General features: G+C 37.3%; 1 protein-coding gene across 1 annotated transcript in view; it reads left to right on the plus strand.

Annotated features, from left to right (window-relative positions):
* The window catches only part of LOC150108884 (uncharacterized), a 55,293-nt gene extending 35,110 nt beyond the window's left edge, over positions 1–20,183 (plus strand). The window contains exons 3-5 of the mRNA XM_090414445.1: positions 16,200–17,247; positions 18,863–19,033; positions 19,905–20,183. Coding sequence (XP_090270571.1) covers positions 16,200–17,247; positions 18,863–19,026 — 1,212 coding nt within the window. The 3' untranslated portion in view covers positions 19,027–19,033; positions 19,905–20,183. The remainder of the gene's footprint in view (positions 1–16,199; positions 17,248–18,862; positions 19,034–19,904) is intronic.
* The last annotated feature ends 3,939 nt before the right edge of the window (positions 20,184–24,122 follow it).

Below are 24,122 nucleotides of genomic sequence, written 5' to 3' on the forward strand. Positions count from 1 at the left end.
ACTTTTACAACCCTTACTACTGGTGGCTTAGATGCGCATGCTATCTTATCTAACAAAGCGATGGGTCTTCCTTAGCGTTGTTCGTTAACCCGCAGCCCTCAATAGCAGCAGGTGAAAAATGCAACTCGTGACTCCCTCCCACTGGGTACTCTAACAAGCTCACTTCTAATAATTTATAACGCTAATAAATTCTTTGTTCGTATGGTTTCAATTGAGTGTGTGCACCTTGCCTAGACAGGGTGTGTCTAACCTATTTCCTAGGAAGACCCTTTTCTGTTATTTTAAGTGCCTTGTTACAGCTGTTGTGGACGGGTGTAAGAAAGATGTAATTACATCTCACTTCTAGACGAGGTAGTCACGACCGTCCTTCATTCTTCCCCATTCTCGAGGGTGCCTTCGTAATTATAATTGCAAGCTTTTTCTTTTCTTTTTACAAACCTTCCCTGGACTGTTTAAGTATGCAGTTGCACTCAATGCCTCAGAATTGAGTGCAACTGCGTTACTTGGGATACCACAAGTACGTAATGTAGTGACACGCCACCCAGGTTAATTTTTTAAGCAATTTCTCTCATCGACATTGTTGGGTCAAAGGTTAAATTAACTGGGAACGCAGTTCAGAAATCTAAACATGATTTTTTCGACGCTTAGAGCCTCTAGCAAACAAGGTGATGAGGTATTCTTTAGTGATAATTATCTCATGTACTCCTCGATTTCCCCTCCCCCCCCCAACTCAAGGTGAGTTAGTCTTATACGGAGGTGGAAGGTTTTTCCGTTCTAGAACTAAACCTTTTTCTGCATATATTCTTAATACACAGATTTCTGGAAATCAATAGAGATGGCCTGGAACCATAAAAGAAACATCTACATGGAAAATTCCTCCGTTATTATTATGCTAACTGGTGCGGAAAGAACTGGTTGAGAGTAGACCACTGGGACTCATACATTTAACCGGAAATACACCTGCGAAGAATTTTTTTTTAAAACAGTACATTTTTATTCATACCGCACTCCTGTACACATTGGTGCTTATTACACAACCCTGTCATTCTGTCCATATAATAATCCGGAGATAGAATTTTAACGTGTACTTCCGGAATATGACAGTTTTATTTAGCGTGATATATTAGTTACATATTACATCCCTGAGAAGGTTTTAGCGCTTCCTGGCCCTCCGGAGCTATTAGCAATGTTATCGGCATCAGTAGAATGTAAATTTAAGGTTTGCGATGATGTAACAACTTGAAGCATGTCCATTTGGCATTGGAGATTCCAAGTCATATAACGAGGTATCTACTACGACATTTTACCCAAGGATAACTGGCTGCCATTCAGACTCGACCATTCATGCAATCTGGTGTTTTTATCCCCCCCCCCCCCAACATATTTTAATCTATTCATAACTGTATGGGTTTCTGCGTCGTTTGTCAGCTTGTATGGGCTTGAAAGGAAACGGAAAGAGGATAAGTTGGCGAGACAAGTTTGGCGAGTGGTGGTTATGAAATTTTTAATATTGTACAACCTGCAGGTGTAAATTCTATTTACGTTTTTCAAATGCCGTTGGGTTTTTTCTTTTTTTTTTTTTTTAATTTTTGAAATTGATGTATCATTTCCAGGTGCATCGATTGTTCCTTAGAAATACTTATTGAAACCAGTACAAAGAAGACTTTTGCTAGTTCGTCAAACATTTTACACTATTCACAGAATGTTTACAAAGTGCTTTTGTAAACACTCGGGTTGACCAGAGTTCTATTTCCGGATTATTATATTGGACAGAATGACAGGGTTGTGTAATAAGCACCGATTGAGACTATCAGCCCACTTATTGAAGGTTTGAAGTGCTTTGAAATGAATTTCGTGTTTGGTTTCTGTATTATCCAGCCAGTCGGCTACCTGCATGATTCTCGTTTTTTAAAGTGATTTCTATCCATGAAAGGCTTCCAAGTTAATATAAACAAAACTCGGAGGTCTCTGCCGTCATCTAGGCAGATGTAGTCGAGATTTACTGGCCTGTGTGTGTTTCTAGTCGGTCTCATATGGCTGATTGTTTGGATTTGCCGCCGAAGCAATTAAGGCCACGAGGCTGGTATATAAGGCCACGAGGCTGACCTCCAGTATGAAAGCTAGCTGTGTCCCATACGGACAATGAAACTGACGCATCGCCTAAAATCTTTCTTCAGATTGCTCCTTTGCGATTTTGTTCCTAAATTTAAAATTCCGTAAATTTTTAAATTGTGATTTTTAATTTTTTTATTCAGAAAATTAATTTTTTTTCTTTAGTAATTTAGTTTATTTTTTTAAATTTATTTCTAGCGTTTATATATTATTTTTTAGCTCTAAGTTTTATTTTACTCTTTATCAAAGTTTACATTTTAGTCTTTTTTTTTCTTTTTTTTTACAAATGTTTTTCGATGGCAAGATTGCAATGAGAAAACTTTTGAGGTAACCTTTGACATGCTTACAAAAAAAAAAAAAAAATAAATAAATAAAATAAAAATGCATTTTGTGAAGTACTTTCTGCTGTGTTAAAAAAAAATACAAAAATTAATAAAAAAAGAAAGAAAGAAAAAGAACACGATTATATATTCCTGTCTCGTACAAACTCGAAGTTTTTGATCTACCATCGTAGACCAGCCTTTGTTTCATTCTTCGTCTTCTTTCCTGCAATTCTCAGGCTGTTCTGAAGGTTTTTTTTTAATCCTCTCTGTTCCTAGAATGATATTGAAGGCATCAGTTTTTTCTTTCTTTCATTCTTTTTTCCAATGAAACAAAAATCGTGCATTGTTCTCCCCCCCTATTGATACCATAAGATGAAAAGCTTCAGGTAATTGATCCTTAGGGCTATCGGTAATGGAGAGTATTCCGATACGCACTCAGCTACAAGTTTCCCTTCTGAATACCTGTTTTTATCCCAAACTCTCTCCCCGTCTTACCCTTCTCCCCCCTTTCGAAATCATCGATGGCTTAATACGTACGTAGAGATGCAAAGCACCGTAATCACTGCGAGACACCTGTCATTAGAGTTAATTGTCAATCTTCGTGAGGCATCGTAACTGCGTGACGGACGGACGTGCCGAATTTCTGAGGAGCAGTGCGATTATTCTCGTGCGAAGGCACGAGACTGAGTTCTTGACAGTGATAGAAGTGTTTGCTTGGGAATCCGGGCGTGTGTGAAGTCATCTCCAGGTGTTGCGTAAACATCGCCGCATTCTAGAAAGGACATACGCAAAACGTGTGTCATCCTCAGGAGGTAAGACCGCGTGTCACGATGCACGTGAGGTCGTTGGGTCGGTCGATATCCCCCTTGGAATTCTCGAATTGAACAAAGGTGACTTAGATACGTCTATAAAACTGAAAAAATGATTAGTTATATTAATGTATTGAATTATAATAGTAAATAGACGTTAAGTGTTCTATAACAGTGTCGAATCCATTGTGATGAACCTGGCTGAACTTTCAATATTTGCGATCACCGGTAAGAAATGAACTGAATACCATTAAAAGTTAATTACACTGGTAATTGACCTATCGAAGACTTCCAAATGTCACAAATAGCCACTTCGATTTTTTTTTTTTTTTAATGCTAACCAGTTTGTAATAATAATAAATATGTTATGGATATTTATAAATGCATTACTAGTATTTTTTTAAACTCTCTTTGAATTTATTGCGATCGTCATGCTGATCCTTCACTGTTTAATGAATCCTAATAATGGCGTCATAAAAACCAAAGAGTATAATTGAGTACAGCTAAATCATTCGTCACGTTCTGCATGAAGGGTTACGCTTGCGACAACATGATTGCACGTTCTATGACGCGTTCATTTCTATGGCAAAACAGTTGATTTTCTCACAATTGTTTCAAAACGCATAAGATGCGCAGAACATCAGCGCACTTCACTCGACTGTTTGATACCAGTACACATGAATATATTTTCATCTTTTGACCTCCGATATTCAGGTTTGCTTTTCCAAATTTTCCTCGCCACTCAGGAATGTTTTAATAGCCTACGTAATTGTTTAAGATTGCTGGTCGTAATAGCATTTATTGTCATGAATTAATCATTTTACACATTATCATGACGTCCCATAATTTTATAATTATTATATCACTAAAATTTCCCTACTGTCTAAATCGTGATCAGCTAGTTTATGAACCCGTTTTTTTTTTTTTTTTTTACTTTAATGAATAGTTACGTAAAGCTCAAGAGGACCTGGTTAATCATGTGATTCTATTCCCTTTTTTTTTTTTTTAAATATTCCGAACTATATTTAAGAAAATACTTGACCTTTCCTTTGCGTTGTTTTAAATATACTCCAAAATCGCGTGATAAAGTGTATCTTCCGACTGTTCCTATGGGCTTCCATTAGTCTGTGTGTGTGTGTGTCTTACAGACAATAATTATTTTCTTGTCCCCTATTATTCACTGGGTATTTCGATTTCGTGTTTATGTGATCGATTATCATAAGGCTTAACCCCCCCCCATTGCCCTCCCCCACTCGTTCTCTTTGCATTTAGTTGTTTTTGCATAGTTATAATATAAAAGGATAGCGTGTGTGTAGCAAAAGTAGTTTTGAATCACGAAATGCAAATGATGCGGCAGCATCTCATCATTCTAAACCACGCCTCTGTCATTGAAGTTTGTCTGGGATTATCCTAAACCATTTGCCATGCTAGGAAGTAATCTCTCTGGGAAGTTGGCCTTTAATTAAAAAAAAAGAAAAAAAAAAGTTGAAATATATCCCAAGGGACTTGCGAAAAGAGAGTGGAATAAGAGAATACATTTTTGAATATATAATACAAACAGGGCAATTTTATGGAAGCGTGACGTCACATCCGTCTTAATCGACAACAGACTAAACCATTTTATATTATACAAATTAAAAAAAAATGACTATTCAGTAATTGGATATTCCTGGGTAATAAATATCAAACTCGAAGTATTTCCATACACAAATTATGGAAGATTCACACTACCAAAGTATAAAAACGATTAATGAAGTATTGCCTTCGTTCTAAACAGAGTAGTTTAGGGTAGTACGGAGGTCCAATGATGGATGAGGGACGATCACGCACCTCTAACTAGGATACTAAACATGCGAAGCAAAGATAAAATGCAGTGGTGAGAAAAATCTGTAATCTAGAAGATTATATTAGATTATCGATAATAAATTATAGGTTTGACTGGCCGAGCTGTTTGGATGTCATTTGTATCGATAGGAGCATCGCATGACTCCTCTCATAACTTAAGAGATGCATCTCGTTTCAAGTAGTCTTAGGGTGTCGCAATAAACTTGAGAGACCAGTCACACACCGAGTCTAGAATCGGTAGATTTGCCGAGTGATTAGCTCTTACTGTTGGAATCATTGAAATAAAGATTTAAAAAAAAAACAAGGATATAGATGCTGCAGATGGAAGCCTCACTAGAGGCTTGTAAGTCGTTCTTTAAATTATTCCCAATTTTTTGGTTTACATTATCGTGTTCAACAGACAGGTCTAGAGAATTTCGTATTTGCTATTCATTCATGTCTATATAAATAGCATTTTTTTAAACTATATTTATTAAATATGCAATATATATCGTACGGTTTCTTGAAAAAAAAGGAAAAATCCTGTTTCCCCTGCATGACACTAACTAACCCACCTTCAGTTGAAAACTCTACACCATACGACTAGTGATTATTCAAATCAGCGCCTAATGAAACCGAGAAAGAATCGGTTGTTTCAAACATCAGCTTGTCATCTGGGTGTATGCTTTGTAGTAGTGTGAGAGAAGGGATGCTATCGCAGTGGATTTCCCCTTTGGTGACGCGTCATTAATATACGAAACATCCTGACAGCCATAAATACCATAACTGTTAGTTCCTGTATTCTGTCGAAGGTCAGGTAGAGGTCGCTGTAGGCGGCGAGTATGCAGATATAGATTTTTATAAGTGTGCATGTACAATTGCGATGGTCTAATGAATGAATAGGAAACGGCTCGATTCACAGCAAGGAGTACAATCTATCGACAGAGGAAGTGAAGTGCACCACGGGACTTCCATACCCCCTAATAAAATATTTGCATTATTTGTGAATGTATTAGTGCATACCATGATATCTTGGTAAAATACGGATTATTTTTAGAAATAATTTTGAAACAACGATTTTAGAACATCCTGAAAAAAATTGGCTAATTTTTAAGCAATTTGGGTGGTCTAAATTAATTGCAGTCAGCAATTCCTACTCTTGAACTACTTGCTAATTGAAATGCACTGAGCTTGAACATTAATTAATTTAGTCGATAATTGGCTCGTCAACGGTTAATTACTCTAATATCTCCTAGGTGTTGTTATTAGTCCGAACAAGTAGTCATTCATTAAAGTTTTTTGAAACTGTGAAAAATTAAAAGGCACGTCGAAAAAAATTCTTGGTCATTTTTCATGTGCTCGTGACTGTTTGATGTTTCCGCAACTGGTTGCTGGGTATTGGAACAATTGGTGGCACTTGAATTTAATAAAAGCTTCCGTGCAGCTTGCAAAATGATACATTATATTACTTTAAAAAAATTCCCAAAAAAATGTTTTTGGATGTAGCGCTAGTTCGTCTATTCCTGCTATGTTTATATCAAGACAAGGTCATTGGTCTTTATTTGATATGCTGCTAATTTAAATGAGCTTAAGAAAACTTTGCATTATTAGGAAGCCTCCCATCCCTCCGAGATATTTCTGTATACTTGTTTTTAAGAGGAGAGTTCATTTATAGTATTGCGTCATCATTTAAAATAAAATACTTAAAATAAAAACACAACTTTCTTATTGCAACATGGTGAAATTACAGTAGGCGGCGCTAGTGTCGAACTTATAATATGCAACTTGGAATTTGTTAATAATCGTGTAAAAGTACATTTCGCTTTATATTCTTTGTTGCCAAACTGTATTTATATCAACACTAATCTTTAAATAATCTGTTTTGGTTCTCATTGCGTACCAGGAAGACAGCGCTTTCTGTTTCCGTGATGTTTATGCATGACTACGCAGATATCAAATAAATGTTTGGGAAACAATATAGATGTATTATCTTCCTTATGCATAACTGTAGGAACAGATACATCAGAAGGTCAGATATGTATTGTATTATTTTACAAAACACGCCAACTCGAATACAGCTACTTGAATAAAATGTTTTCATATGGTTGGTACCTAGAAAATTACCAAATATCCTCGTAGCATTTTATATGTAATGTTCGCTTAAAACCATCACAGAATGATGGTAAAAAATATGTATTGTTTATGTAATTATTATTTTATTATGTAATGGAGGGGAAGGGCGAAATGTAATTTATAATTATTGTGCTTTACTGGTATTTGTTTGCACAAAAACATACCTCACTGAAAAAACACAGATGAAGTAAGAAGCTAATCAATTCTATGATTCTATATTCATATTGAATTCAGCAGCAGCAAAATACAGCAATTACAACAAATTCTAGCAGCAGTAAAATATATATACAACAATATACTGCCCTAATGGTTTACATTGCTTATAGAAGCAATACAAAAATGATATTAATAACGGAAAGGTGTATTCAAAAATTTATGAAAACATTAAGAATTTTTTAAATTTTCATACTATTTTAAATTTTAACATTTAATATATAACTTTTCTTTCATATTTTATATAAAACCTAATTTTATTTAAAATTATTACACAAATAATGTTTACAAGCGATCATTGACTCATCAAGCACTTTAATTGCTTGATGAGTCAATTATTTATGTACATCTTTTAAAAAATGTAGTTTAAGAAAGAGATGAATTGAGAGATATAAGTGAAATTTCTCGGATCTAAACCTGTTTTGAGTTTTTAGACATTAAGTGTGTAAAAGAACAGTCAGTAACTGTAAGTTACCATATTATTTCCTTTTTTTTTTTTTCATATAGGGGGAGGAAAGCGCTTTTTCAATTCGTTCATTTCTTTATATGCAAGAATTTCTCAAGTACTTTAAAGGCTCTGATGTGTATACGCATCTCTTTGCCCTAAATTTTAAATTAAGAAAGTTCGTAAAAGATCTAAACGAAGTTTTATTTCTAGCCTATTATAAATAATTGATATATAGGGAAAATTCCCTTAGATTTCATCTATTTGGTAAAGAAATTGAAAGAAGAAAAAGTAATTAATCTTCCATATTTAGATTTACTATGATCTTAGAGTAGCAAATTGTATCTTAAAATACAAAGTATTTAAAAATTTTGTATTAAATATTTTATATCTATATTAATATCATTAAAAATATAATTAATAAATTTAATTTAACTTGTTATTTTTGTTTTTTTAAATGAATTTTATTGTTAACACCATTTATTTTAATAAATAATTATTTTTAAAATTGAGCGAGACAAAAATTTTTAGAATTACTTGAAATGCTACGTGTCATTTATCATTCTCTTAAGCATATTTTAATGTATTATGGTTCGAATAGAATATAAATATAAATATATTTTATTCCTGCCGATGCAACGGGGTTGCCTTCTTGGTTGGCGAGCGGTTAGCGTATCCGCTCTCCAGCCAAAAGGCTGCGGGTTCGAATCCTCCTGTGGGCATAAATGTTTGTGAAAATACTAGTGGAGGCGGTGGGCGGTAGATGGCGTTGGTATAGATAGATGATGATGGTATTGTGATTTGTTGTAGTTGATGGGTTGAGTGGTGAAGACAGAGAGCTGTAGAGTAGGTACCCTCCTTCGATCAGTCTTGGACTCCCTGGAGGAACCACGTATTAATAATAAATAATATTATTAATTATTAATAATAAATATTCTCCCTGCTACGTATTAGGCCTACTGGCCTGTTACAGAGCTATCTTTAGCCCTTCTAAGTCGTACCTGTTCCGTGGTGACTAGCCCTATGCCTCCCGGTATTTCTTATGGCTGTAACTGCGTATGTTCATGGGACCAGTTTGCTTACTTGCGGGAGGAAAAAACCCCAGATAAACTGGGGGGGGGGGGGAGAACCCTGCTGTTCACACCCAAGACTGGCTAACTTGGCTATGTCTGAAAAAGATCCTTAAACTCCTCACGTCAGCGACGGGAATCGAACCCAGGACACTCCTTTCCGAGGCCATCTACTGGCCGCCACCACTAGTATTTTCACAGACAATCACAAATATTTATGCCCACAGGGGGATTCGAACCCGCAGCCTTTTGGCTGGAGAGCGGATACGCTAACCCTCGCCAACCAAGAAGGCAACCCCGTTGCATCGGCGGGAATAGAAGAATATTTATATTCTATTCTGTTTAAAATTCTAAAAACTCCTTAAAAGAACTGGACGATATATTGAGTCCTTGACTTTTTATCCCGTCATCTGAATGAAGAAAATCTGTGTGGATTGGGTGGTGTTATTGAGCTAAAAGCTCTAGTCATGGCTGGGTAACGGCAATAGCCGAGCGTCAGTTAAAACTTCATTGGCTACAGCATTGCCATTTGTTACCCTTGAAGTCTTCAGAATTTTTGGAAACCCCCTGCCCTAAAATCTCATTGTCCTTATAAGGACTGGCTTAAAGGGGCGAAGCAAGAATGCTTTTCATCATCCAATTATCTGTAGAGGACAGTGTAGAGATAAGGTGTTATTGAGCTATTAAAGCTCTGATCATGGCAGGAGGGTAACAGCAATAGCCGAGCTTCAGTTAGAGCTTCATTGGCTACAGCATTGCCATTCATTATATCTTCCAAGCGTACAGGAGGGTAACAGCAATAGCCGAGCTTCAGTTAGAGCTTCATTGGCTACAGCATTGCCATTCATTATACCCTCCAAGCGTATTAATTAATCACCGCATCTCACGGTCGATCAATTGACAATTGACATTTATGTTTTTAGGGGTGAAGCAAGATGCTTTTCATATTCCCCGCTATCTGTCGTGGTTACAGTGAGGGTAAAATTTACGAGCAGTTTGCTCGCCCTGAATGGGCATGGAGATTACGTATCGCTATAGGAGGCTAATATAGTTTTTGGTCTTCTATATTTAAATATGTCCGTTGGCTCGTATGCTGCAGCTTGTTGAACCAAATCGTTGGGATGTGTGGACGTCTTTAGAAAAAATTTGGCAGCTAAGGATTGTAGATAAGAGAGAATATAGGGAATATTTGTGTCTCTGTGGAGTTGGCTGTTTCTAATATACCACGGGGCGTTCAAAATCATTCTCAAGCACTTGTTCTGCACTCGCTGTATCTTAATAATGTTAGTATTAGAGGTGTGGCTCCAGGCTGGAGAGGCATAGGTGATTATAGGACGAATCGACATCTGGTATAGCTGCAATTTGATTCTGTTGCTGAGTTTGCTATTTCTTTTAATTAGCGGGTAGATCTGAGCTATGGCTTTAGATGCTTTTGCACATGCAGACTTGATATGTTGGTTGAAAGATAGCTTTTTGTCGAGAATCACACCCAGGTAATTTGTTTCTTTCTGCCAGGGAATTTTAGTATTGAATAGTAACACATCTCCAGCAGGAGACATTGGCCTTTTTGAGAAGAGAACCGCTGAGCTTTTCAGGGGATTGACTTCCAATCTCCACTTGGAGAACCAACCCTCCAGCTTTAGAAGATTTTCTTGAAGCTTTCTAGTAACGAAGTGGGGTCTGAGAGATCTGGTTAGTATTGCCGTATCGTCCGCATACAGTGCTAAAATGGAAGTCATCGGATTGTGTGGGATGTCTGACATGTATACAGAAAACAGCAATGGAGCCAGTAGAGATCCCTGCGGCACTCCAGCAAAGATATGGCGCTGGGACGATGTAGAACCGTTAATTTTAACTTGCATTGATCTATTCTGAAGATATGAACGGATTAGATGAACCATTTTTAGTGAGATACCGGCTGAGATAAGTTTGTGCAGGAGTCCAAAATGCCAGATTTTGTCAAATGCTTTAGATAGGTCTAGGAATACCACACCTGTGCACTGGCGCCAGTTGTAGCTGGTGGTGATATATTCCACAATTCTGTGGATTTGCTGGGTAGTACTATGGTGTTGTCGAAATCCAAACTGTTCTTTAGGGAGGATGTCTAGGTCATTTACTGAGGTTTGGAGTCGTGAGAGGATGACCTTCTCTGCGACCTTACCCAGAGTGGAGATGAGACTGATTGGACGATAATTCTGCGGTTAGTGTGGGTCTTTGCCTGGCTTATGTATAGGAATCACATCAGCCATTTTCCAGGTGGAAGGAAAATAGTGAAGTCTTAAGATTGCATTTATTATATTGGTCAGATGCACTATAGCTTTTCGAGGCAGCAGCTTGATCACCCTGTTTGAGATGCTGTCAGGTCCAGGAGCTTTATTGTTCTTAAGTTTTTTAATAATATCATATAATTCAACAGGTGATGCGGGTGCAATATGATCGGCACTGGTGTCCGGGAGGTTTAGTGCATGCCTAACCTGTCTGTGGATTTTGTACAGATGATTGAAATCAATGTTGTTATAAGAAGGTTTGCACTGATCCTCAAGATTTTTAAGTATGGCTTCTGCCTTATCTGCATCTGTGTGGACTATGCCCTGGTTTGAGATTATAGGGGGGAGGGATCTGGTTTTATTATTGATATTTCTCAGTAGGCCCCCGGTCGATCAATTTACCGCCTCGCTCAATTTTAAAAATAATTATTTATTAAAATAAATGGTGTTAACAATAAAATTCATTTAAAAAAACAAAAGTAACAAGTTAAATTTAATTTATTAATTATATCTTTAATAATATTAATATCCATATAAAATATTTAATACAAAATTTGTATTTAAAAATTTTCTTCTTTCAATTTCTTTACCAAATAGATGAAATCTAAAGGAGTTTTCCCTATATATCAATTATTTATAATACGCTAGAAATAAAACTTCGTTTAGATCTTTTACGAACTTTCTTAATTTAAAATTTAGGGTAAAGAGATGCGTATACACATCAGAGTCTTTAAAGTACTTGAGCAAGAAATTCTTGCATATAAAGAAACGAACGAATAAAATAGCGTCCCCCCCATGTGAAAAAAAAAAAAAAGGAAAAAAAAAGGAAATAATATGGTTGCGAAGCTCATAGCCACTAGGCTAACCGCGCAGGGGCTGCTCGACAGACATCCTTTTAAGAATTGTTATGCGTGCAACAATTCTTAAACCTGTGTCTCCATATATATATTTTCTGCTAACGGTTGTAAATCTGTATAGCACAAACTACTACCGTGAGTGGCCTAAATATTTTATTTATTTTTTTTTTGGCATGACAGGAAACCGTTCTCTAGAGATTGAACGAAGGGATGGAAGGTGTATTGTTAATGACTTAAAAATGAACTGCAGCCAACTAGAGTAAAGATCGCGATTGACAGTGAGTATTCCACCAAAGAGTTTGACTGGGGGGGGGGGGATGACAGAAGTTAGCGTGATGAAATACGTAGTTTGGTGGACAAGGACTCCGAACTGCACAGATCCTTTTTGTATCCACTTTATGGATGGAAAAAGGGCTGTCATTGTGAGTGATCACAGTGCAGGGAAAGAAATTTGTATAGTTACTAAGGAACAACCTCTTTAAGCGACACGTTACGGAAGGATCTCCTGTTGCAAGAATATTAAGCGCGGTCATGATATCTGACTGTAAATCAGGGGATTGTTTCGCCTCCATCATACAGTTTTAAGTTGTGTGGTGTCAAAGCAGATGGGGTTTCTTTATAAGGGGGATAGCTGAGATTCTTGCACTATAGAGGAATTATTAATGCACGGGAAGTAGTCGAAGAGTGTTTGGAAAGAGCCGTAAATGACTGCATTCGCAGAATCAGGAGAATTAATCGCAGGGGAGGTAAATGGATGGACGAAATACAAAACTTGAGAATGAGCTACATCAAAAATAAAATACAGTGGACTGTATTTTATTAGCGATATAAAGAACAGGCGAGGTGAGTGTGATAGTCATGGTAAGGCAGATGTAATCAGCTGAACAGATCAAAGAAAATATGAGAGAATTGTTTGGCTTTGTGGCGAATAAAAGGAAGAATGATATTAAAGAATACAAACGGCAGGAAGGTGTCAAATGCACTGGAAATGCCGAGATATTTAGTTATTCACTTTGGTAAGGTACAAAAGCTGAGATAGAATGTAGATGAAAAAATAGAGGTATAAAAATTGCAAAAGCTTCATGCAAAGTCAACAGTGGGTTTGAACGATAGCAGCACGTGTCCTAAAGAAATGTGCTGGAGAATTAGCTATGTTCTTTACCTAGTTGTTTAACTTGGGTCTCAACACAATTCCTAATAAGTGGTAGGAGGACCACATAATTCTACTTACAAGATGGAACTAGAGCTAATGCAGGCAAATTATAGACCATTTTATGTGTCTGTGGAATAGTTATTAAGTATTAGAGACTGGTGAGAGATAACGCTTGGAGACGAGAGATTGCCATAGGTAAAAGCAGGTATATTTAAATCGGAATATTTGCCAGTCTGGTCAAGATGTTTTACAGCGTCCACTCAAGTGATTACAGACTCGGTGTACAAAATGAATAGTAGATATCCCACAGACATCAAAGAATGATGCATGGAGGAGCTGGATCTGCGAGAATGAGAGTGACTAGTTGAGTACCATAGGATTCTTTTTCTCCTTGACTACTCCAGTTTAATTTGCATATTAATGACATGTCTTCCTCCTTACCATGTTCATTCCACTATATGCGGATGATGCAAAGTTTGGTCTAGCGATAAAGATCATATCTAATACACAATTCTTGCAGGCTGGCTTGAACAGAATTATATTACTGGAAGTAGTTGAAACTACAGACCCACGGGCAATGATGTAATGTATGTTATAACTGCATTGTTAAAATGAACATTAACTTGTAGGAATGTGGAAGTTCTTCCCACTTTACTAAGCCTTGATAAGATCACACGTGGATTCTGTGCTCAGATATGTCACCTGGGTTTCGTGAAGATGAAACAGTCGAAAAGATCTAGAACCGGCTAACTAAAAACAATATGGCTCGTGGAACTTTATGTACGAAGACAAACTGAAGGAATGTGACCTTCAAAGTTTTAAGGAAAAGAGAGAGAGTTCATACAAACTAGCTTTATCAAAGCTATATGGAAGCTGAGTGAGGTCAGGAAGCCATGTGAGGTTCTTTTCGTGGCGTGTAGTCAGTGAATGGAATAAGCTTCCAGGGTAATACAGTGTGGTGAATGTTTCCTAGGTATGACAGGCCCTGTGGGATTACACTTTCAGGTATCCCCCCTTCCTCAATGAGTCCCTATCTCCCTCGGAGACACACACACGAAATAGATCATTTTTATTTATAACTGTATTTGGAAAAGCCTTCTGGAGACATATCCCCGGTGCTTTTATGTACGTACAGGAATAATCTGATATAATTGCAATGTTTACACCCAGAGGGGGGAAACCCCCCCTCAAAAAAAAACACTACAAAATTTTCCAAAAATCTTTTCCTAATTAAAATTTATTATCTGTTTTATTTATGTTGTGTCTTCTATTTCTATACTACTTATGAATTAGCGATCATCACAGATGCTCAGTCATAGGTCGTATGCGATGCGTAGTGTGTGTTGTGTTCTCAAATCGTCTACTCAACTCTGCCCCCCCCCCTTCCACCCAAGATTAAATCCTGAATGCGCTACTGTGTGGAGGCTAAAGTAATATGATTCAAGTCAAAGTAATATTGGTTCATAAAATGGTTCATTCGTTATCTCAATGCGATACTTGAGTCTTGAGCTTACGACGCTGAGTTGTTGTTTGTACAGCCAACCGCTAAACGTAATCCTACAGTAATGTTGTTTGTTACACAACATTAATTAGATCACGCTTTTATTTTTATTATCATAATAATCAATCAGGCTGCTTCCTCGTGTGTGGTACGTACCATCAAAGATGTGATAGTTCATTTTTCTGTCTCTTCCTTATTTTCACTTCCTCATTGATCTTATAATTGCCGAAACTGTGATATGCCTTCAGTATAATTTTTTTTTATCTTTTCTTTCTGGCTTCCGGAATTAAGTTTTGTGTGTGTGTGTGTGTGTGTGTGTGTGTGTGTGTGTGTGTGTGTGTGTGCTTTTGTCCTCTGGCTACCTTCAGGCTATCACGAAGATAGCGTGATTGAATAATTGACGTTAAGTGTGAGAGAAAGGAGTGGATTATTTTTTGTCCCTGATTTTTTAAAAAAAAAATGGGGGGGGGGGGAATGGAAGGTTTAGCGACAGTAAACCTTCCATTCCTCCCCCCCCTTTCGCCTTTATACTTCCAGTAAATGGAAGTATAAAGGCGAAACTAATCTTCCAGGAAGATTCTTATTTTTCCGAGACCTTCAAGTGATGTCTGTTGTGTGTGAATGAAATAAATGAATCGTCATCTGCATAAAAGAACGAACAAAGAAGTGATATCAAGAGAACCTCGGTTCCGCTCTACTTAAAAATACCCAGAGAGCAAATAGAGACCCCGGGGTTGGAATGATTTCGAAGGAGGATTTGTGCAGTTCGTGCCGTTTGCTAATGGATGAATCTCATTTCGGACACAGGAACAACAATTCACTTTTCTGCTGGATCTGAGTTAACCAGTCTCAAAAGCTTCCTATGCAGGTTAATAATAAGTATTGAATATAAAAATATACAAACGTCGTAGAATATTTCCACTGATCACCAGTATTAATGATAATCATTGTAAGTCTTACTCATTACACCCTTACTTTCTGTGTATAAGGTTTCTGATTTTTTAAATTCATGTGGTTGTTGCTCGTCCTTTCCCTCCCCCCCCCTCTACGTTGGTAAGCCTTGTTGAAGTTGTTTATATTCCCTACAAGGGAAGTACTATTGCAGTAAAATTAGGGTGTATTTTACTTTTTTATATTATGTTGTTGGTGAGAGAGAAACACCGAGGTGATCTCATAGATATGTCGCAATGGATTTGAATAATTTATTTTGCGTGTGTGTGTGTAGAGGGAGGAGACGGCCAATTAAACATACACACCTAGCAGATGGCCGTGAAACTGCGATATCCTTTCGCCCACTTGACAAAAGATACGAAAAGCTCGCCGTGCGTGTGCCAGCGACTGAGACGTCATGCTCTGTTCAAAGATTTATTCCGCCAATGCTTATATGTAGGCCGTTACGGATGTAGAACACCTCACTTTCTTCTGTTCATTTATATTAGTTACTTCTGATTAGTATTTTATTTATTTATTTTTATTTTATTTTTCTTCACAGAGTTCCAAAGATGAATTTCCGTCTTCTGTAGGAATTACATCCTCTTGTGGGCTTTCCGAACAGATTGCCATGGAAACAGACTTCAACAATACTACGGAGGTGCCACCTATGAACTGCACTGACTTCGACAACTGCACCGCATTCGCTGACCACGTGCGAGTTCGCCGCGACATCTGGGTGATCCCTTTGATCTTGCTGTCCACCATCAACGTCTTGGTGATCGGGTGCTTCGAAGTGTTCGTGCTCTACAAGTCATGTCGCAGCCGTCGTCGACACGTGTTCCTCGGCCAGATGCTGCTTCTAGGACTCTTCTTGTGTTCGGCTTTGGGATTCGCCTTTGCCCTGACGGACCACTGGGTCACTTGTGCTCTGACCCGAGTGGGAATGGGACTGGCGTACGTCTTAGTGTTTGCCACGCTACTTGTGAAGTGCGTCTTCCTGCTTAGTCTGCACGTGGGAATTTACCTCCCCACAGCTTTCCAGGGACTCCTGTTGTTCTTTGTGGTGGGCGTCCAGGTGGTCATCGCTGTCCACTGGCTGGTCTTCCGAACTCCAGATGTGACACTTACGAACGGGTCAAACGGCAGCATCGTGCGAGAGTGCAACGTCTCCCATGGCGAAGCTGTGATCTCTTTAGTGTACAACATGTTTTTGGTGCTTCTGGTGACTGCCTTGTCCATCAAAGCCAAAGGACTACGCGAGAACCATCGAGAAGCCACTTTCATCGGCAGTGCCATTGGACTGATCATCCCCACGTGGCTGGCGTGGATCCTGGTCACTTTGTTAGCGGACGAACGCTACAAAGATGCCGCCATGGGATTCGGAATGGTTATCACAGCCAGCGTGATATTCTTGATAATGTTCTTGCCCAAAGGCCGACAACTCGCTTCCATGGGCAAGGAACGTATTTACATGGAGGACAGGGACGGGATCTCGTCCGCCAATCATTCCATGTACACGCCCTCCTTTCTACATATGAAGCCCAGCTCAGTCCTGCTCAACAAGCCAAATACGCTTGCTAAACAGCCAACGGTGCCAGGAGAAAGAGGTAATTTTTTTTTTTTTTAAATTTCCACTTAATGAAACATGCATTTCTGCTAATGTAATTGTTTCAAATCCTTTTCTTTGTGATAAACATGTCCCAAAAAGAGAAAAAAAAATTGCCCAAATTCCTTCATTAAAAACAAACAAGGTCGGGTATTAGCATTATGTTGATGATCACCGATTATCTTTTTCGTACCAGGTAAAAAACTGATTAATTTGCACAGCTGATCTCATAGTAACACGCATGCGCAGAGTACTACAAACCATCTCGATAAATTTTTATTATTTTAAATGGTCAGCTATTAAAGGTATTTTATTTGGATGTGTCTAAGCACCTGAAAAACCTAAATTAAGTGCATGAAATAAAGAAATTTCTTGGAAGATACGAAAGATTTATATTCCGATTGATTATCTGTGTGTGTGTATGGGGGAGGGGGATAGTCATACCCCTTCAAAGAGAGAATATACTGTCAGTAGTGCAGTAAGAATAGCGACACAACCATTGACCGAAGCTAACTACGTATTATCCGTCTACAATTAAAATAGCCACTCGATCAAAACTGCATGCTGGGATATGTAGTACGAAAAGCCATTAGGTGTGTTGGCACAGCGGGAATTCTTCAAAAGCTTCAGAACGTTTCAAAGGAACGAAGTAGTTAAATTCCATTAGAATGTGTTGGACCAGTCGTAAGTTTCGAATGATTCTCCTGAAGACAAATGGAACCTGTTTGTCCTGTTCTGGAGGCCTTCCAAATCCCACTTATTGTTACCATTATCAGAGTTTTAGATACCGTCTGCATTAATCAACACAAAGCGTTTGACTCTCTCTCTCTCTCTCAAGAGGGGGGGGGTAAGATTTATATTCCGTTGCTTTCGCATTTACAGCAGTAAGCAGACACTCCTTTGCCGCTCCATCAATCTGGGTTTATCGTGACCCCTGAAAATACATCTGTGATATTGCATCTTGAATTACGCCGCGAACTCGCCCTCCCTAAAGTGCTCTGCCATTGAGTGTCTACTTTTGTGTTTTACATTCGGAGAAATGATCAATTGTCACGAAACCCGATTCGTTCTTCTCTTTAATCTTCGAGATGCTGATCTAAGGTACAAGGTGTTAACGACCTGGGGGCCCACACTTTGGAATAATTTGATTTACTTGTTAGTTTTCCCCTCTTTTCATTTGCTTATTATTTTTAATTTTCCCACAGAGAAAAATAATACGTAAAAAAATCGGTAAATTAAACTCGAAAAAAAAACGCATAAAATATATTTTTTTTTTAATAAAATGGCAATTAATTTTTATTTTATTATAACAAAGTAGCAATCATAACTGTAAATCCAGTTCTTTTCTGAATTCCTCCCCCATTAACCTAATTTGCAGTGGGTAGCAAGAAGTGGAAGATATCTACAAGAATGCGAAGTCGTATATTTTTAAGAATGTTGGCTTCCTGATCTAAATTTATACTTGCTGCATATTTCGTTTTTATAAGTAACTTTTTTTCGTGAATACTGTTTTGACACATTTTTAGTAAAAACCGGAAAAATATTCAAACATTTCTTCCTCTCTTTATTTTCATGCCGTTTAATTATTCTTTTATCTATTTGTAATGTCATTCAAGCTGTGGATCAAGAAATTTTCATGTATCCTGGAGGAAGAGTGTGGCGTTATACTTACAGTCATCATCCCCAGATGGCACCACATGACCACCTGCATTGTTTTCACCCTGAGAGGCCTGGGCAGAAAAAAGCTAATGTAACCTTCAGTCGAACACCGCTATATTAACGTTAAGGTAAGCGATGGTGTAAGATGATTATCAATTAATAGATTACATTTCTATTTATGTTTTTTATTGTTATGAAATAGTAATGCAGAGTGAGATTAATGTAGATTGTTGGTGTGATACTTAATAAAAGACATTCGTAAAGTGCTAGGTAGATAAGGGGGGGGGGATGTTTTATGAATAGTACAATAATACTAAAAGAAAAATTCTGTATTTGAGGTAATATTTCATCTAACTAGTAAAGAATTTAAAAATTTAGATATATATAGTTGTAATTGTTAAACTCCAATCTACACCATAAAATTTATTCCATAGTGAAATATTAAGATCAAACATGGTATATGAAATCCAGGGTAGCGGATGACAATGCTGTAGCCAATGAAGTTTTGCGTCCATCGCTCAGTTCTAAGAACTTTAAGAATATGGTAATTTAACTCGATTTTTTGAGACCAAATTCTTCCATTAATTGTTCCAGGTTGTAGCGTTGCAAAAAAGTTTTACTATCTTGACATTGGCAAACGTGCCAATTTTATGAAAACGAGTATCCTCACATTCATGATTAAATTCTGTCACTAAGCCAGTATGATACGAATTGTATTCACAAGCGTACATTGAAAATCCCCCACACCTCTGATCACACGCACTCGCGCAAATACCCCAAATTTCTCTTAAAATTTGGAAGTTGAGGAACAACAAATTATATTTTATGTGGCATAGGTACTAATAAATTGCTTATAATTGAACTGATGTCTATATATTCAAATTGTTTCTATTTTTGGAGAATATATTTAGGCTTAATTCTCTTATAAATTATGCAACTCCATCCTAACTGTGTGATGTTGCATTTGCGACAATAACATGTTTTTATCGTTCTTTTTAGCAATCCCCGATTGATCTCTCTTGTCAAGAACCTACAAAGTTGTCTATTTTAATTGATGTACGTGGATACATACCAGCAAAGCAGAAAGGGTGAAAACAGGATACACTAGTCCCATTGCAAGGTTTGGACACACATTTTTTTCCCCTCTCCCCTGCTGCTAATCAAACGTTCCAGACAAAAGCGTCTTGCAAAAAATAAAATAAAAATTATCCGACTTCTAATGTGTAGGAAACATACAGCAAGTTAGACTGTAGTTTGATTTTCAATAAACAATTTTAAATCCAATGAATCAACTTACTTTTAAATATTGTAATACCAGTGACATATTTTTAAATAATTTAACTTTTGATTCAGGGTTACAAAATGCAGAAAAAAAAATTGTTCACAAATAATTCAGATTGTAGCTGAGCGTTGTGTTTTTAGTTAAATCTACGTTTGGAAGTAGCGTAGTTGGTAAGTCTGCGTTGCATTAGAATCTAATTTGGCACCGTTGGTTTAAATATTAGAGAAATAACAGAAGAAACATGCAGCAGAAATTAAAGTCAATTTTTTTTTTTTTTAGACTAATCGGTCTTAGCGAAATGACGATCTTAATGATACGTTATTGTCAGTCATGGAAGGTCGTGCAAAGAACTTCTTTTTTTTTTTTTTTAATTTGCATTTAGCAAAATGCGAAGGTATCCAATTCATTTTGTTCGTACAGACTCGTGATAAATAATTTTTTTATTTGTATTCGCAATGTTAACAATTTTTTTTGAGCCAGCTTAATTTTTTGATTCCATCGGACTATCTGCAACGACAAACCACTTCGAAATTGTGGCTAAAAACAACTTAATATTCAGATGTATGTTTATAATTTGTTCATTGGAGAATCAAAAGCTGAAGGAAGAGCGTTCAGACTTGATTTGTTTGCTTATTTGATTTTAACGTACAGTGACATTGATTAGTCAATGCTTTGTCATCAAGAAGATGGTGGTGTAATTATCACACTGTGAATAACGAGTCTCCATTTTCCCGATGTTTGTTCGGTGTGCGCGATATTTACTACCTCTCTCGTAAGGATTTACGCCTGGAAGGAAGTTGAGCTGCCGGCAGTTTCCTTTTGTATTAAACAGGAAATCCACGGATGTTTGAATGTTCAAACATCGACAGGCTGTTTGGAAGAATTAAAGCAGATGATCATCGCAGTCTTCGTATTCATGAGTGAGAGTTGTCCAAGACGAATGAATCTTGGCAAAGACGCGGTTGAACAACGAATCAGATCAACAGTCCTTGTTAGGAATTTCACACTTCGACCTTCTCTCTTTTTATTTCATTCATTTCTTTATTTTGGTTCAACGGAACGCTATCTCATTTGATCTTCTTCTTTCACTTCCATCCATTCTGAAAAAAAGAAGAGCGGAGTATTCAGACATTTCTCGGAAGGGGGGGGGGGGGTGGACACCTGACAGGTGAGTTCTGGACGGAGCTCTCCCAGACGTTAACCCTTCGTACGTCTTGCACACAAACTTCAAAATCGCTGCCCACAGCGACCACTCCTTTTGTTCCTTAAGTGGTGACCTCCTCGTCGTATGGAGCGTTCTCATCTCACGTTTCATTCCGTCGGCCGTGCCAACCGTCTGTTGCGTGGGAGGTCACTCCGCAGCCACGCGAAATGCCAGGTTAGCGTTTCGCTTCCACCGACCTTTTCAAAGCGGCTTACTGACTCCCCCCCCCAAGGGTTTTTTTTTTTTTTTTTTCCCCTCCTCCTCCTCTTGGCGGTGGGTTTTTGTGAGTGCTCTTTACGTGCGCCGTTAACGTGACCACGGGCGGGTTTTATCGGAGGGAACGAGTCCGCTAGCTCGTTTGCGGAGCTATCGTGTTGCGGAAAAATGGGGAAAGTTCGCAGCGAAAGTAATGTTAATAGGAAAAGAGACGGGAAGGGGGGGTTAAGGAAAGAGGACGGAGAAACAGAAGGTGAGCGAATGTCAGATTAGAGAGAAAGAAAAGATGGTTGCACGACTTCGTTTAAGTAGGTGGTTCACCTAGCAAAGCAATGGCTTTGCTCGTGCTACAATCAAGGAAAAGGATTCTTGGAGCTATTTGTCTCCACCTTGAATATATTTCCTTTTTCTGTCCCTCCACGATACGTGCTGACATGATTTCAGTGCGGTCAGAGATCTTTAAGACATAATTCCAAGATCGAAACAGAGCTTCGCATCCTACAAGTGCTGCGAAAACAAGATCTGAGCTTGCATCTTAAAGTCTCGCTTGCAGTTTCTCAGTTAGGCTGTTTACAACGAAGACACTGCAGACTTTTAATCTGGCACATGCGATCAAATATCTTCTTCCTCCTAATATGGATTTTAGGCCAAAGTGGCCTGTTCCGATCCCATGCCATCTCTTTCTTGGTCTTCCGATTCTTCTTTTTCCACTTATTTTGTGTCTGTTGTTGTCCATCCGATTTAAATATTCTATCCATTTTTGTTTATACTATCTTATGTAGTAATTAGTTGGTTTCATTTTCAGGGATTGTAAAATTTCTTCGTTTGTTTTATGGTCCCACTTGGTATATCCTGCTGTTTGAATTCGTTTTTCATCTTTCCTTTTCATGGTCCATGTTTCGCTTCCGTATAGTAGAGTTATTTTGACAAGACATGGTATAGTCTGATTCTAGTGTGTTTTTGTACTAGGGATGGCTTAAATATATTATTTATTATGCCATTTACTCTGAAAAGTTTGATATTTTGTGTCTGTCTTTTCTTCTTCCTATGATAGATCGCATCCCAAGTATCTGAAAGTATTTACTTGTTCTAATATTTTACCATCTATCACTATTTTACTTCTTATTGGGTTTTCTCCTTTGAATGCCATTATTTTTTTTTTTTTTTTTTTTTTAGATATTTTCATATTATATTCCTTTGAGATATCATTTAATGATTTTAGTTATCTTTTGTAAATCATCTTCTGATGTAGCTGATACTATTTGATCATCTGCAAACAGTAGTGTATCTATCTTCATTTGTGGGGTTGTTTGTATTCAGATGTTATAATTATATATATATTGAAAAGCAGAGGTGAGAGGGTACATCCTTGTCGTACTCCTCATGATATATATCTTTCCATTCTGAGATGTGTTCTAATTTAACTGCTATTTTATTTCCTGTATATATTTCTTGAATGGATCGTAAAAGCCGGTTTAAATCGGTTAATATTTTAAACAATTTTTGTCTACTAATTTTGTCAAAGGCTTTTTCATAATCAATAAAGGTCACGTGTGTTTCTTTTTGAAATTCTCTTCTCTTTTCTATTAATTTTCGAATAAAAATTGGATCTATGCATGATCTGCCTTTTCGGAAACAGTAGTTTGTCCTCTACAATACTGCTTAGCTTCTCTTTTAATATTCCTGCATATATTTTATATCCTGTATTTAGCAGACTAATTTCCCTATAGTTATTACAATTGTCTTTATTTCCTTTTTTACAGATTAGGATAACCAGTGCTTATTTCCAAGAGTTAGGATTTTTTCCGGACATCCAAACCATATTAAAAAATTTTAGAAGTCTTTCATTAAATTTTTCACCTGCATTTTTGTATAGTTCTATATTTATATTGTCTTCTCCTGGTGTTTTCCTATTTTTCATCTTCTTTATTGTATTTTTCATTTCTAACATTGCGATATTTTTTGAACACGGGTACCAGTTGATGCCGTAGTAATTATGTGGAATTTCTTCCTAATATTTTTAAACTTGTCATATGAGCTGTAAGTTTGATTTTGTTTTAAGTAAGTCCGGCACAAATTATACGGGCCATAGGCTATAGTTTTTTCTTAAAACAGATGGCGCGTCACCTTTATCTAGGGGGGGGGTCTCTAGGGGTAGTTAGAATAACCGCTACGTCCTTCATTTGTTATTCACCCTGGTCTAGATCCCTCCAGGATGTGATGAATCTTTCTTTAAGGGCTATTTTCAAAGTTATCAGGTCTTCTACGGTGGTGGGAAAGTTTTTAACTCTGTAAAACACAAACCGTCTTCAGAATACTGCAATTAACAAGTCCTGTTGTTTCATTGATAACGTTTTTGATTTCGTGGCAAATACTATCCTCGTGTTAAAGCAATTATTGCATTTTAATACGAGTTTTATTATTTTAATATCGCCTAATAATTTAATTTTAAGCTGTTTTTAATACTATTTACAATATTTAATTGTTTCTAAACCCGATTTAGTACCCCCCACAC

Source organism: Typopeltis vanoorti, chromosome 2 (genome assembly GCF_054136105.1).
Source record: "Typopeltis vanoorti isolate ZY-2024b chromosome 2, IOZ_Tvanoo_1.0, whole genome shotgun sequence".
NCBI lineage: Eukaryota > Metazoa > Arthropoda > Arachnida > Uropygi > Thelyphonidae > Typopeltis > Typopeltis vanoorti.